Source organism: Mauremys mutica, chromosome 16, assembly GCF_020497125.1.
Source record: "Mauremys mutica isolate MM-2020 ecotype Southern chromosome 16, ASM2049712v1, whole genome shotgun sequence".
Lineage (NCBI taxonomy): Eukaryota > Metazoa > Chordata > Testudines > Geoemydidae > Mauremys > Mauremys mutica.
Window position 1 is genome coordinate 23,112,860 of NC_059087.1, and position 14,178 is coordinate 23,127,037.

The 14,178-nt window shown below is 44.1% G+C and overlaps 1 protein-coding gene across 1 annotated transcript in view; it reads left to right on the plus strand.

Moving 5' to 3' along the window:
• The window catches only part of GCN1 (GCN1 activator of EIF2AK4), a 60,662-nt gene that overhangs the window by 18,976 nt on the left and 27,508 nt on the right, over window positions 1–14,178 (plus strand). The window contains exons 19-28 of the mRNA XM_044990079.1: window positions 217–406; window positions 541–665; window positions 1,007–1,185; window positions 1,361–1,454; window positions 4,480–4,593; window positions 4,859–5,057; window positions 5,940–6,095; window positions 9,549–9,727; window positions 11,300–11,380; window positions 11,932–12,075. Of these exons, the coding sequence (XP_044846014.1) occupies window positions 217–406; window positions 541–665; window positions 1,007–1,185; window positions 1,361–1,454; window positions 4,480–4,593; window positions 4,859–5,057; window positions 5,940–6,095; window positions 9,549–9,727; window positions 11,300–11,380; window positions 11,932–12,075 (1,461 nt within the window). The remainder of the gene's footprint in view (window positions 1–216; window positions 407–540; window positions 666–1,006; window positions 1,186–1,360; window positions 1,455–4,479; window positions 4,594–4,858; window positions 5,058–5,939; window positions 6,096–9,548; window positions 9,728–11,299; window positions 11,381–11,931; window positions 12,076–14,178) is intronic.

Sequence of the window (14,178 nt, forward strand, 5' to 3'; positions counted from 1 at the left end):
TCAGAGTTTCTCTTCCCTTTACATGGTTCTTAGTTCTGTGCTTCAACCACAGCACCAGCCTTTATCTCTTCTTTCTTCCATAGTCTGCAGGTTCACAGTATTATCTAAGGCAGCTTATTTTTTGTTCCAATACAGTTTTTTTTGTGCTGGGGGAAGAAGTGGCAAGGCCTTCAAGAATGTGCTCCGGTGTGTTAATTGCAAGTTCTGTCTGTTCAGGTGCTGCCCATTGAGGCTCTGGTGACAGAGACTGGAGAGCTGTCTGAGCTGGGGAAAGCATACATACCCCCTCGTGTGCTTCAGGAGACACTGTGTGTGATCTCAGGTGTAGCAGGGCTGGAGGTGGACCGTACTGAGACAGAAAATCTAGCACTGGAGATGCTGTTAGTGAGCCATCATCCTTCCTTGGGTGAGTGAAGGGACAAGACCATCCTACTGGCTATTAGGTGTTGGTGAGGGCTGCCTGGGGGGGTTGCTTAGATTTCTTAGCAGTCCCTGCTCTGTATTTATTATGCCTATGTATTCCCGTAAACGTCTTTCCAGTGGAGGTGCAGTCTGGGCTTTGGCCAGCCCTCCTTATCAAGATGAAGATAGACCCCGAAGACTTCATTACCAAACAGCTGGATAAAATTCTACCCAGAATCACCACCCAGACACCCATAAACCAGGTGACTAGCTTTTGCTTTTCCTGAACTATCTCCAAGGAGATCTTAGTGGCAAAGGGTGGAGGTGATGAGAGAGGGAGAGTGGCCCATAGGGAGGGAGGGAAAGAGTGCAGAAATGAAAAAACCTTTTCCATAGGAAGTTTCTAGGGAAATGATGGGCCAGTGGCTGAGCTCTAGGCCTGGGTGAGGTGTCAAGAGCACCTTAGACAAGGAGCTCTTTGCTCAGAGAAAATGACCTAGGGGAAAAATAGTTTGGGCCAACTCAGCAGGGACATAGTCTTGTGAATAAGATGGTGAGACCGTTTTAGTGAACACTGACCACAGTGGGTTTTTTTTCTTGGCAGTCGTCCATGAATGCAGTGGGATCGCTCTCTGTACTTTCACCTCGCAGAGTGCTCCCTCAGCTGATCAGCACTATCTCAGCTTCTATGGAGAACCCAGCTCTGTGCCATGTGACTCGAGAAGAGTTTGCCATCATGCAGACACCAGAGGGGGAGCTGTTTGACAAATCCATCATACAGAGGTAAGGGCTTTTAATTCCCTGTGTAAATTGGAATGTGGAGGTCAATTTCCAGTGGCTTCCAGCCTTGAGGTAAAGGCCTTCAGCAGTTGCTCGTAGATGGGTGTTCCCGGATTTTTAGCAGGAACCTTCTCAGTCTGCTTCATTGTGCTGATTCCTCTAAATACCTTTTTCTCAGTGCACAACAAGACAGCATGAAAAAGGCCAACATGAAGAGGGAGAATAAGGCTTATTCCTTCAAGGAGCAGATCATCGAGCTGGAGCTGAAGGAGGTGAGGTGATAGTAGCAGGACAACCCATTGCTGAAGGTTTTATTGACCAGCCTAGCTCATAGAATGTCAGGGTTGGAAGGGACCTCAGAAGGTCATCGAGTCCAACCCCCTGCTCAAAGCAAGACCAATCCCCAAGCAGTTTTTTGCCCCAAATCCCTAAATGGCCCCCTCAAGGACTGAACTCACAACCCTGGGTTTAGCAGGCCAATGCTCAAACCACTGAGCTATTCCTCCCCCACCTGTTTCATTGCAGGGTGCTGTTTGTGTGTGTGTGTGTTGGTAGAAACGTAATTTTTTGGTGTCCACATACCAGCTGTTACAATTGATTTAAATGCATTCATATGCTGCGCAGTTTTAGTGATGTGAACACGATTACATTGCAACCAGTATATAGTGCATGTGCAAGGGTCTCTTCTATCCTCATCTCTTATTTCATGCATCTTGTATAACAGTCTATTAATAGGTTCTCAGTAGGCATTAACAGGAGCTTGCGTTTTGGTAACAACTAGCAGATCCATTCAGTATGTACAGACTGTGCTTCATGGGGAAAAGAACAGAGCAGAAGGAATTAGGTCAGACTAATCAAAGGGCTCTTTTTGGACAGGTTGCCATATGTTTGATCAATGACCTGCCCAACCCTTATAGGAACAGGATGAGTATCAGTTCTGTCTACATGTGATACTAATGTCTGGGAGAACGCCTCCCATCACAGAGCTTTACAAACCTGATTGATGTACACGGTACATATAAGGATCACTTTATGGATTGAAATGTGTCAGCTTTAATAGCATCCAGCAATAATCAACTGTATAGGACAGGAAGTGAAGAATAATACTGTATCCAGTTAAAACTTTAGGAGGAATTAGGGTAGGCAAAAATATAGTGACCTAAGTTTGAATCTGTCCAGTATACCATGGTTAATATCGCCTGTCCTTATGAACATGCCCTGGTATCTTTCAGGATTTCTCATTTAAAAAACAGGAACACAAGCTCTCTAACTCTGTGCCACGACAGTAGTTCAGTATGAACTAGGAGAGGCAACATAGTCCAGTGGATAGGATGCTAGTCTGGGACTCAGGAAACCTAGGTTCTGTTCTCAGCTCTGCCACTGACTTTTCATATAATTCTGGGCAAGTCATTTCACCCCTTTATGCCTCTGTTTTACCTTACATCCTTTGTTCAGATGGTAAACTATTCACTCTGTGTGTGTGTGTGTGTATCTGTACACACACGTACAGCACCTAACACAATGGTGCCTGATGTCAGCTGGAGCCTCTAGATGGTGACATGCATCCGACAAAGTGGGTATTCACCCATGAAAGCTCATGCTCCAATACGTCTGTTAGTCTATAAGGTGCCACAGGACTCTTTGCTGCTTTTACAGATCCAGACTAACACGGCTCCCCCTCTGATACTCTAGGTGGTACTGTAATACAGTTAGGGAGAGAAGGTGCTATCAACTGGATCACCAGTATCTGAATGGCAAGGACACAGCCAATGCATTTTTGCAGAATCCAGAAGTAAATGAGTAGTTTTGCTGTTAAACAGGGTGTGGCAAGGCACCTCCTTCGTGCCGCCAGACTTATCACTTCCCCCTCTGGTGGTGGTGGGCCTGGGGTATATCAACCCCACTCTGGGCAGCGTTTGCCTTCGCCCTTCTGTGTTCCTTTGGCCGTATTTTCAGGGTAGGCCTCAAGGTTGGCCTAAAGGGTGATTTCTCCACTAAGCAAAAAGGAAACAGTCTCGCAAACTCAAAAAAACCTAAAGGGAGATACCTTTCCCTACCTCTTCACTGGGGCAGAGTGTTGTCCTGTTGTTTGCCTCAGGGTGTCAGTTCTTCCCCTAGCAGACACTCAGGTTTGGCTGTTTCCCCTATGGGAAGGAGCATAGCCTCTCACCCTGGAGAAGTTAATTTCCTTGCTGCCACTAGCCTGGCAGCCACTTCTCTCTCTCTCTCTCTTCCCTTTTCTCTCACCAGAGGAGGGGTTTTAAAAGGTCTCAGGCAGCCCTTAATTGGATTCAGGTGTCCCTAAAAGACCCAATGTGTAACCCCTTCTCATCTTGTAGGAAAAAGGGCCTTTAACATTCTAGGGTTAACATATCAGCCTTCCAGAGCCCTCTTGCAGCCATCTGGCCTGACTGTGACAACGGGTAGCGCTGAGCTCAGGGCTGAGGTGTGGAGAGGACATCTCCAGCAAAGATCAGTGTAGAACCAGTCCAAATGCAACCTAAGACCAGAGCTCAGTAATATAAAACAATGCTGTTGGGACTAAATGTGATAAACTGACATAGTAGCAAGCAAATTAACACTTCTTGTGTCTGTATGAGAGAATAATTCCCATTATTGTATGGGACAAGTGGTAAATCCTGTTTAAATTGGGTAGCCATATTCTAGTGTGAAAGCATAATTTGCTGGAAAAAATCCCCCAGATTTAGTTGGAGGCCTCTAATTTCCCTGATCTAGTCAGTGGAAATACTGCATACAACTATTGCCACTGAAAGTGCGGTTCATTGAATAATTCCTTGCTGAACGGAAGCTGGGCAAAACTGGTGCCTTGCTGCTGATGGGTTACTCTGCTGTGTTGTGAATTCATTGAGCTTCGTTCTGCATTTTAGGGCTTGTCTAGTATTGAAATGCTGCAGCCAACGGGAAGTGTTTTCCCATCAGCGTAGGTAATCCACCTCCCCGAGAGTCGGTAGCTAGGTCAGTGGAAGAATTCTTCTGCTAATCTAGCGTTGTCTACTGGGGATTTTGGACAGTTTAATTATGTTAGGATTAGGGATGTGGAGCTTTCACACCCCTGAATGAGGAAACTGGGTTGATCTAATTTTCAAGTGTAGACCAGCCCTTAGGGTAGGAGTTGTATATCTTTGGAGCAGTGTTTTGATGTTGCCTTATGAGTAGCTAATTTTGAGCTGATTGCATTTTCTCTTTGTCTCCACCTCCTTCACTCCCACTCCACAGCCTGTGTGGAGAGGATAGTGGTGATAGTCCCCAAATAATGTCAATAACTCTCTCCTACAGGAAATAAAGAAGAAGAAAGGAATAAAGGAGGAGGTGCAGCTGACTACTAAACAGAAGGAGTTGCTGCATGCACAGCTGGAGAAGGAGTCTCAGATCAGAAAGCAGCTGAAGGAGGCAAGTTACTGAATTTGCCTGAAATTGGACCTCTGCTAGCTCTAGGGTGGGGACAGGGGATGGTATTCTGATACTTCTGACTCAACACACTTAGGCCACCTCTGCAAACTGACATGAACAAATCATTTAAATTAAAAGTTAATGAAAATGTAAGAACAATCGACAATAATCCATTTGCACTTTTTCATCAGAAACAAAAGATTAAACCTCTTCCTTGATTTGTAGATAGTCTTTGGAGTAACCGTTGCAATGATTTCTCTTGCAGCTTGATGGCGAACTGGAAGCAGCTCTAGGACTCCTGGATGCTGTTCTAAAGAGAAACCCTCTTGGTTTAACCCAGTACATCCCGGTTCTCATAGGCTCCTTCTTGCCACTGTTAAAATCTCCATTGGCTGCTCCCAGAATTAAAACCGCTTTCCTTTCCTTAGCTCCCTGTGTCATGCCTCCTCGACTGAAGACTTTTGGTTAGTGTCTGCAATTTGTTGTGTGTTGTATAAAGATTTCCTGTTCAGGGAGTGCTTCTGTTATATGGGATTGTAAATGTTTCTTCTGGAACTTTAAAGTGAATATAGAGTGTGTGAAACATGTTAGCTAGATAGCTCTGAACACTGCTTTGTTTTAGCAATAGAACAGATATGTCTCAGTCTGTCCTGGAATGGGCATATCTGCCCCAGAGTAGTTCTTTGTCCGCACGCATTCATCGTTCAGTCCTTGGCTACCTTGTTGAGCTTGCCAAGCAGGGTACCAACTAATGTCAAACTTGATGTTTGTTCATTGGATGTGGAAATGGTCAGTAACTAGCAACTCATAGCAGGCCATCAGGTGGCGATAACAACTGACCTATGGCCCTTATGTGGAGAACTCTGAGAGAAACTTTGAATGCACAAGGCTTCTTTTCTTGAATTTCCTGATGGCTCTTGCAGAAACCAGCTCATTTCTGAGCAGAGAATTAAACTAAATCTTCTTGGCGTAGCCTGAAATCTCATTGAAATGCACAGAGATGGAAACATCTCTCATAAGCTGGAGAGCTTGTACTCTGTTCCCTGTACTCTCGTCCAGCTGGTGTGAGAGCCCTTAGCTCTGTGGATAGCAATTCCTTCTCTCTGGAAGTTTGGTAACGGGGTGCTGGAACTAGGGCTGCTAGGAGTGCGGCAGCGCCCCCTGGCTGGAAGTGGTTTCCATCATATACAGGGCTTACAACTTTGTTCAATGGCTTTCAGCACCCCCACTATAAAAATTACTCCAACGCCACTGGTTGATAATGTTTGGGGATTTGTTTTACCTCTGGGAATGACTTTTATTGTTTGTATTTAGTCCACTCAAAGACTGTTTTTTTTAATATTTAGGTACTTTAGTGAGTCATGTGACCTTACGCCTGATGAAACCAGCGTGTGAATTAGATGAATCTTGGTGCCAGGAAGAGTTGTCTACTGCCATTAACAGAGTTGTTGGCTTGTTGCATGCACACACCATCCCCAGCAGGACTGGCAAGGGAGAGCCAGGTGAGAGATGCTTGGGGGGTTTTCCAGATGATTTTTTTTAGATATTTGTATATCTTCTTGTGAGCTAAAACTTCATGTTTATTTTCCCCAAATTAGATTGAAAAGCTCCTCTACTTACCAAAACCCCCAGTCTTACTCTCTAAGATTTTTCTGGTTGCAGTAATAGCCGTAACGCATGTTGTCACAGGTACAATAAGTGCAATTATAAAATTGCTATCAATTATTCCTTTTTAGTTTTCCTTCTTTTAAAAAACACAACCAAAACCCCATAATACAAACAAATAATGCTACCCCAGAGTTCATACTAAGGCCCACATCCTGCAAAGGATTCTGTAAGCATGGTTCATAAATGTGTGCAAACAGAATAATTCTTAGTATTCAGCACTGCTTAACAGAAGTGTTGACTAAGCGAGGCAAATATTAGACTAAGCGAAAAGAGGGGGAAAAAAAAAGAGTGTTCATGATATCAAGGGCCTGAGATGCCCCAGCTTGCTTGCCTTGTGAGCTGTGGCTCATCCTGGCGTCTAGGTTGTTCACCATCTAGCTTAACCTTTCTATTCCTGTCCCATTATGACCACTACAATACCTTGGGATACAACCTTACAGTTTTTAGAGGAAATCTAGGATACGGCTTTATTAATATTTTTAAAGACCTTGTACCCCAGTGCTATAGTCCTCCACCCACCACGGTCAGCTTTTCTGTGGTTGCAGTACACTTATTCTTTACAGTTTAGAAAGCAATTGACCATGATGCTTTCCATTTCAATACATTGTTTAACATCTCAGTGATATGGCGACTCTACAATATATCATTAATATTTCGATTCATTTTAAAGCTTCTTTCCTGAAAGCAGCCGTTGCTGGATACAACCACGATATGCATTTTTCCTCCCACTCAGCAGTTATTTGAACGAATGTCTGAGAACTTGCTCATTAGTAGATTGTTGTGCAAATCCTATTGCATTGATAAATGCTCTCCCAGCTTTTCTGTTTGAAAATTGGATTTAACTCTTTTTTCCATTAGATTGAAGATTTTTAAATGCTGCAGTGCTTAATGTCTCTTAATAGCTAAAATATTTTTAATTTTGTAAATTAAGATTAATTCCTTGGTTTACTGTGAAATTATCCCTTCAAAATTTGATGTAATCATCTGTTTCTGAAGCATCTGGGCATATTTTTACATACTTAAATACAGTAATTGTTGTTTGCAATGAATGCAAAATAGCTTTCCTCCCTGATAAAGCCCCTTCCTTCTAACTGTAAAGAAATCAAGAACCTCCTCTTAAACCCATAGTCAAGCCAATGCTTGACCCATGATGAGATATGCCCAGAAGTTACCGTATTTTGGCTCTGCAGGGTTGCTAGAAGGAGCAAATTCCACAGCTGTGGCTTCGTCATCCATGCTCCTTTTGTAGTAGTGTTAAATAATTAGCAGCTTCACAAGGAAAAAGGGTCATTAATAATTCTTCCTTGAAATGCTCTGACAGCTTGTGTGTCCTACATGAGAGAAACTGGCTATAACACTGCAGTGCTGTATCTGAAGAGCTCTTCATTCTTCCATTTGAAATTAAAATCTGCATTCACTGATAGAGCAGGTAGAAGGCAAACATTTCTTTTGGGTATTCACACTCTCTAACTGCTATCTATGTCAGGGTTCCCTCCCCACTCTGAACTCTGGGGTACAGATGTGGGGACCCACATGAAATACCCCCTAAGCTTATTTCTACCAGCTTAGGTTAAAAACGTCCCCAAGGCACAAATCCTTCCTTGTCCTTGGATGAGTACCGCTGCCACCACCAAGTGAGTTAGACAAAGATTCAGGAAAAGGACCACTTGGAGTTCCTGTTCCCCCAAAATATTCCCCCAAGCCCCTTCACTCCCTTTCCTGGGGAGGCTTGAGAATAATCTACCAACCAGATATGTAAACAAGGTGAGCACAGACCAGACCTTTGGGTTTTTAGGACACTAAAAAACAGTCAGATTATTAAAAAACAGAACCTTATGATAAAGAAAAAAAAAAAAGTAAAAGAAGCACCTCTGTAAAATCAGGGTGGAAGGTAATTTTACAGGGTAATAAGACTTAAAACACTGAGGAAATCCCCCTAGGCAAAACTTCAGTTACAAAAAAACAGGGATAAACCTCCCTCTTAGCACTCGGAAAATTCACAAGCTAAAACAAAAGATACTCTAACGCATTTCTTTGCTATTACTTACTATTTCTGTACTTTTAGATGTATCATTCAGTAGGAGCTGGATTACTTGCTTGATCTCTCTCTTTGTCTCTGGAGAGAGCAACAACAGCCCAAACAAAAACCTTCCCCACAGATTTGAAAGTATCTTCTCCTCTTATTGGTCCTTTTGATCAGGTGCCAACCAGGTTATCTGAGCTTCTTAACCCTTTACAGGTAAAGAAGGGATTTTATGCTACTCTTAGCTGTATGTTTATGACAATCTATTTTTAGCAATATTTGGAAAAGGACTGTAACTATAGTCCTATGGGAGGATTCTTATGAATACTGGTCCATACCTAACCAGTGACTCTATTCAAGCTGTACCCTGCAGTAAATAACACTTGACACTATAGCCTGAAACTGGAGATTGGGGTTATTTATTTTGCTAGCCTTTCTAATGCTTTATTTTCTAATACCTCACTGTTTTGGACTGGCTGGGAGGAGTGTGTGTTTCACACTGTTCTAAAGCTGATTCACTATGAGAGAAAAAGGCCCAGCTGCCAAACAACTGGAGTTCAAAATGCTTTATTTGTTGTTGAGCCTCAAACCAGAGTTAAAGGAGTCTTGTCCCCTGGAATCCATGTGACGGCTTTGAGGGGATGGTCTGGCTAGGATGCTGGGTACTGTGTAAAAGCAGTACAGCTATTGATGCTGAGCTCAGTATCTCATCTGTTTTTCCACTTTTTGCCTCTGAATTTCAGTGATTCCTCTTACTCTTTGTGCTTTTTCTGCGCGGTCCTAAGTGTCTGACATCATTTGAGCTCCTAATGTCACTTAATTAAAACCCCAGCACACTAAGATAAAATGCACAGGCACTGAGAGCAGGCATCTCAGACTGGCCCAATACTGGGGGCCTGAATGCCACTGTTGTTGAAGTGAAACCGCAGTGTGACAGTGGTTAGGCAGGTGGTGAGCTGCTGTGGCTGCTTTAGAATAGCTAAGAATTGTGCACACCTTGCTACATTGCTTACCCTGTCGCCCAAGTCCACTTGTTACATCTTGTCTCTCTTAGACTGTAAGCTCTTGGGGGCATTTATTGTGTGTGTTTGTACAGTGCCTAGCACAATGGGGCCCCACCCGGTTGTGGCCTTTAGGCGATACCACAATATAAAAGTTAAAGAATAATAAATTAATCTTTTACATATCTACAGAGTAAATGATGGCCCAAGAGACTCCACTGTGTTCACAGGATTTCTTCTTTCTCTCTCTCTCCCCATTGCAGGCACGGCATCGTTATCAGCCCCAGCATTTTCCTTAGTCTTTCCTCTCTTAAAGACAGTGCTGACTGAGATGCCCAATGATAGTGAAGAGAAGGAGGCACTCATGGTCAAGATCCTGCAGATCCTTACAGTCCATGCTCAGCTGAGATCAGCAAGTGACCAAACGTCACTAGTGGATGAGGTCAGTGTTCATCCATTCCCCAGGCCTGGGAACTGGAGGAATGTGAAGAGATCACCGTGAAGATAATGGCATTAAAGATTAGAGAGTTGCCAAGGAGTGGTTAATAGGAGCACAGATACCTTCAGCGAGAAACCTTGGGATGAAGAGTTCTGTGCAGCTACTAAGTTGTTCCTTCAGCGGAGCTTGCTATTTATTGTATGTGAAAATATCAGTGATGGTATGCAGTTGTTGTGTCAGTCCCAGGATATTAGAGGGACAAGGTGGGTGAGTTAATATCTTTTATTGGACCAACTTCTGTGGGTGAGAGAGACAACCTTTTGAGCTTACACAGAGCTCTTCCTCAGGCCTGGGAAAAGTATTCAGAAAATTGCATCTAAATACAAGATAGAAGAGATAGTTTAGCTTAAGTAGTTAGCACAGGGGTAGGCAATCTATGGCACGTGTGCCGAAGGCAGCACGCGACTTGATTTTCAGTGGCACTCACACTGCCCGGGTCCTGGCCACCAGTCCGGGGGGCTCTGCATTTTAATTTAATTTTAAATGAAGCTTCTTAAACATTTTAAAAACCTTATTTACTTTACATACAACAATAGTTTAGTTATATTATAGACTTATGGAAAGAGACCTTCTAAAAACGTTAAAATGTATTACTGGCACGCAAAACCTTAAATTAGAGTGAATAAATGAAGACTCGGCACACCACTTCTGAAAGGTTGCCAATCCCTGAGTTAGCACATATCTATCAGTATTTAGCTGTGATACTCTGAGTGCCTTTCCCAGATCTGAAGAAGAGCTCTGTGTAGCTCGAAAGCTGCTCTCTCTCTCTCTCTCCCCCCCCTCCTCTCCCCCCCCCAACAGAAGTTGGTCCTGTAAAAGATACTCCCTTGCCCACCTTGTGTCTTGAGTATTGGTGAAACAGTTCCCTAGCTCCCTGCTGCTGACTTGCTCTGTATCCCCTGTTCTTAGACAGTCAGTCTGAGACTTGTTGCTTTGACAGAATTCACAAGCTGGCAAGTTGATGAGGGTTTATAGAGAGTATCTGTTTCTTTTTCACAGCCTCTTAGGCTTTATGTGGTGGACTTTAGCACAGATTTGGTGCTACACAAATAATCTGATTTCTCCTTGTTCATATACTCTTCTCATTTGATGGTAGAGGGCCTAACCATCACTACTTGCAAATAGCTTAGTCACATATTACTTTCCCTTCAGAAGCCCCTCAGTGTCTCTGTCATAGATATTTTGAAGGTGCCTATCCTCTTGGTACTGAATTGCCTAGCTCAGGTCACTATCCCAGCATCTGCCAGCTGGCTATTTTGTATATGGATTAGTTTGAAATAATCCCTAGGAGTGTTAAATTCTGGAATGGATAAAGCAAATTCCTACTGTGTGTCAGATGTAATGATTCAAGGTCTTTTTCTCACTGGTGTAGGAGTAGTGCAGCTGGCATTGGAGTGGGTTTCCTTCCTGCCCAGCTAACTTGCTAGCACTGGATTTTCTCTGGCTGTTAGCTTTTGGGGTTACATTTGAACAAATTAGAGTGGCAAGATGTTTTTTTTTCCTCCCCCTTCCTAGAATGGCCCCGAGTTACTGCCTCGCACAGACATGCTGCTGTTGCTGACCAGGGTGATTGGAACAGGTTCTCCACGGTTACAGGTGAGTTGTCCACTTGGTCTAGCAGTATAGACCCAGCCTAAGCTGCATCAACAGCTGAACCTAAGAAAAATATCCATCAGTTCTAAATCTCTGAGGCTGGTTGTTCACATATGTTCACGTACCACCAGTTGTTTTATACGGTGCCAGTATCTGAGGATAACAAGCCTTTGTTCTTCCTCTGTTGGACCAACTAGTTCTTCCCCATTTCCCCCTGAGTTTGTCCCTTTTTATTTCCTCTCTAAGGCCTTGTGTGGTGGTCCTTGTCCCTCCAGCAAAGAAGTGTAGAAGTGGCTCCCTTCAGAGTCCAGCTACGCTGCTCATTCTGTATTGACCAGGATGCTGATGGGGAGGAGAGGCAGAAAAGCCTTTCCCAGCTAGAAAACAAATCACCAAGTCTCTTCCTGGCTGCATGTTGCACTGCCACTGGACTGGCTGTTAGATTTTCTCCTTTGTTGCAGTGTAGTCATATCCACCTATATTTTATTTATGATAAGTGCAATGGAACAGAAGGCTAGCAATATGATCTCTAATGCTTTGTAATCGTGTTTCAGGTTCTGGCTTCCAATACACTGACAGCTCTGTGCGCCAGCAGCAGTGGCGAGGATGGCTGTGCCTATGCAGAACAGGAGGAGATTGATGTGTTACTCCAGGCTCTGCAGTCTCCATGCATGAATGTTCGAGATGCAGCTCTCAGGGTAGGTGTGAAACATTTTGTTCTGACTTCCCACTTAAACTCGGGGCTCCCTAAGTCCTTTGTGCTTGCTACCAACCTCCTGTTTGGGACAGTTCCCATCATTTGTTAAGCGGGTCTCTGGGCTGAGCTCTGTAGGAGGAGACAGTGACTACTAAATGTTCCAACTATGGACAGTCGCAATGTTCTTAATTGCATTAAAGGGTCTGCACTGGGTTTGTGGTTCAAACAGCAGTTTTGGCTTATCTCTGTTTCCTTCCCCATACAGCTGTGTAACACTTTAACATTCTGATTGCCCTTAATAATTATAGGTGGAGCTGGTAGCTCTGCCTATAGTAAAGGTTGCCTGATGCTTCACATTGCAAGACTTTATTTCTGGTTGCTTATAACTTTGCCAAACTTTGAAATCTCCCTTGTCTGCCTGAGGCTGAATGTTTTTAGAAAGTTTCAGCAAAAATGGGTCAGCCATTTCTGAGACTGGGATAAGGGGACAAGAAGTTGTTTTGTCCAAGTTAAAAATTCTTACTACAGACTTGCTGAGAAGCTCAAGCACCTCCATGCTTTGGAGCAGGGACTCAAAATTTGGCAGGAGGGGGGTCTCTCTGGTGTCAGGGATGTCTCTCGTACTGTTCCCATTTAAAAAAAAATTTGGCCAAGTTATAAGCCTTGGAAAAAACTGTTTGCACATGCTCAATAGAGACTAGTTAGCATTTTGGCAGCTAGTTTTCTGAAGAGTCTGTTGGCACGGGGCATGCTGCATCTCTGGGCTGCAGGAGCTGAGCAGGCCTTTCCCTGCAATTGCTGCTCATCACTGTGGCATCAGACACAGGAACTGAGAGCAGAGAGACTTTTGTGCTCTCAATGTTCTCCCTGCTGGCATCTGGGCAGCATGGAGGAGGCTTCTTGACTCAAATGCAGAAAGGACAAGAGCTGGACTGGGTGTGGGGTGCAAAGGGTACAGAGGGAGTAGATTGGGACAAAGAACATGGGGAGTGGGCAGAGGCCTGGGTCTGGGAACTGGTGCAAAGAGTGGGTGGATACTGGGATTGGTCAGTCAAGGAGTCAGGCTCTGGGAGAAGAGACGGCTGAGATTAGACGACAGTGGGAAATTTGGAATGAGGAGCCAGGATTGGGGGAAGACTGGGATTTGGAGGGAAAAGGAGACTTGGACTGGGATGAGGGAGGGGCAGAAAGAGTCAGGGTCAGTCTTGAGGATGAAAAGGGCAAAAGGGTCTGTAGTCACTAGAGCAGGGGTTCTGAAACTTCGTTGCACTGCGATCCCCTTCTGACAACAAACATTTCTACATGACCCCAGGAGGGAGGACTGAAGCCTGAGCGCCGCTGCCCCTGTAACCTGAGACCCACCACCCAGGGCTGAAGCCCTCGGGCCCCAGCAAGTCTAATGCCAGCCCTGGCAACCCCATTAAAATGGGGTCACAACCCACTTTGGGGTCATGACCTTCAGTTTGAGAACTGCTGCACTAGAGAAAACTCCTCTCCAGAACTTGAAATGTAACTCAGTATTCCTGAGTTTTGATATTTCTTTGTTGTCAGCAAGTATCTGTGAAACTCACTGGCAAAGTGTATGTCTCCGGTTGCACACACAATCTTAATTCTGACACCTCTGAACTTTTGAGATGCTTGACTTTGCAATCCTAACATTGTTTTAATGAAGCTTTTTTGTGTAGTTTGTTATGCTGGTGTTGCGTTATCCAGCTCGAGAAGCACAAGTGTTCTGAAGGAAGAAACAGGCTAGTTGCCTTGGTGCTTTAATTCCCCTTGAATCCTGACATGGACTGACTTTGAAGAATAAATTTCCTCCTAGCATAGTATAAGAGTTGTCCCCAACCATGGAGTCCTGTCCAGTGCTAGACACCTACTAGAACTCTACTTCTTGGTGCTCTATTGTGGAAAAGCAAGTTCAGGCAAGCGGCTTCCTCCAAGTGTGCACAGCATTACTCGGATAATTCTTTCCCCTTTTATGGTATTTCTCACCATGGCAACAATTGCAAATGACTGTATATTGTCCTGTTCAATGTAGGTGTGATTTCTGTCTTTTATTGGGCTCCTGATCTAGGCAATTACCTAGGCCTGGACTTCTAAGCAG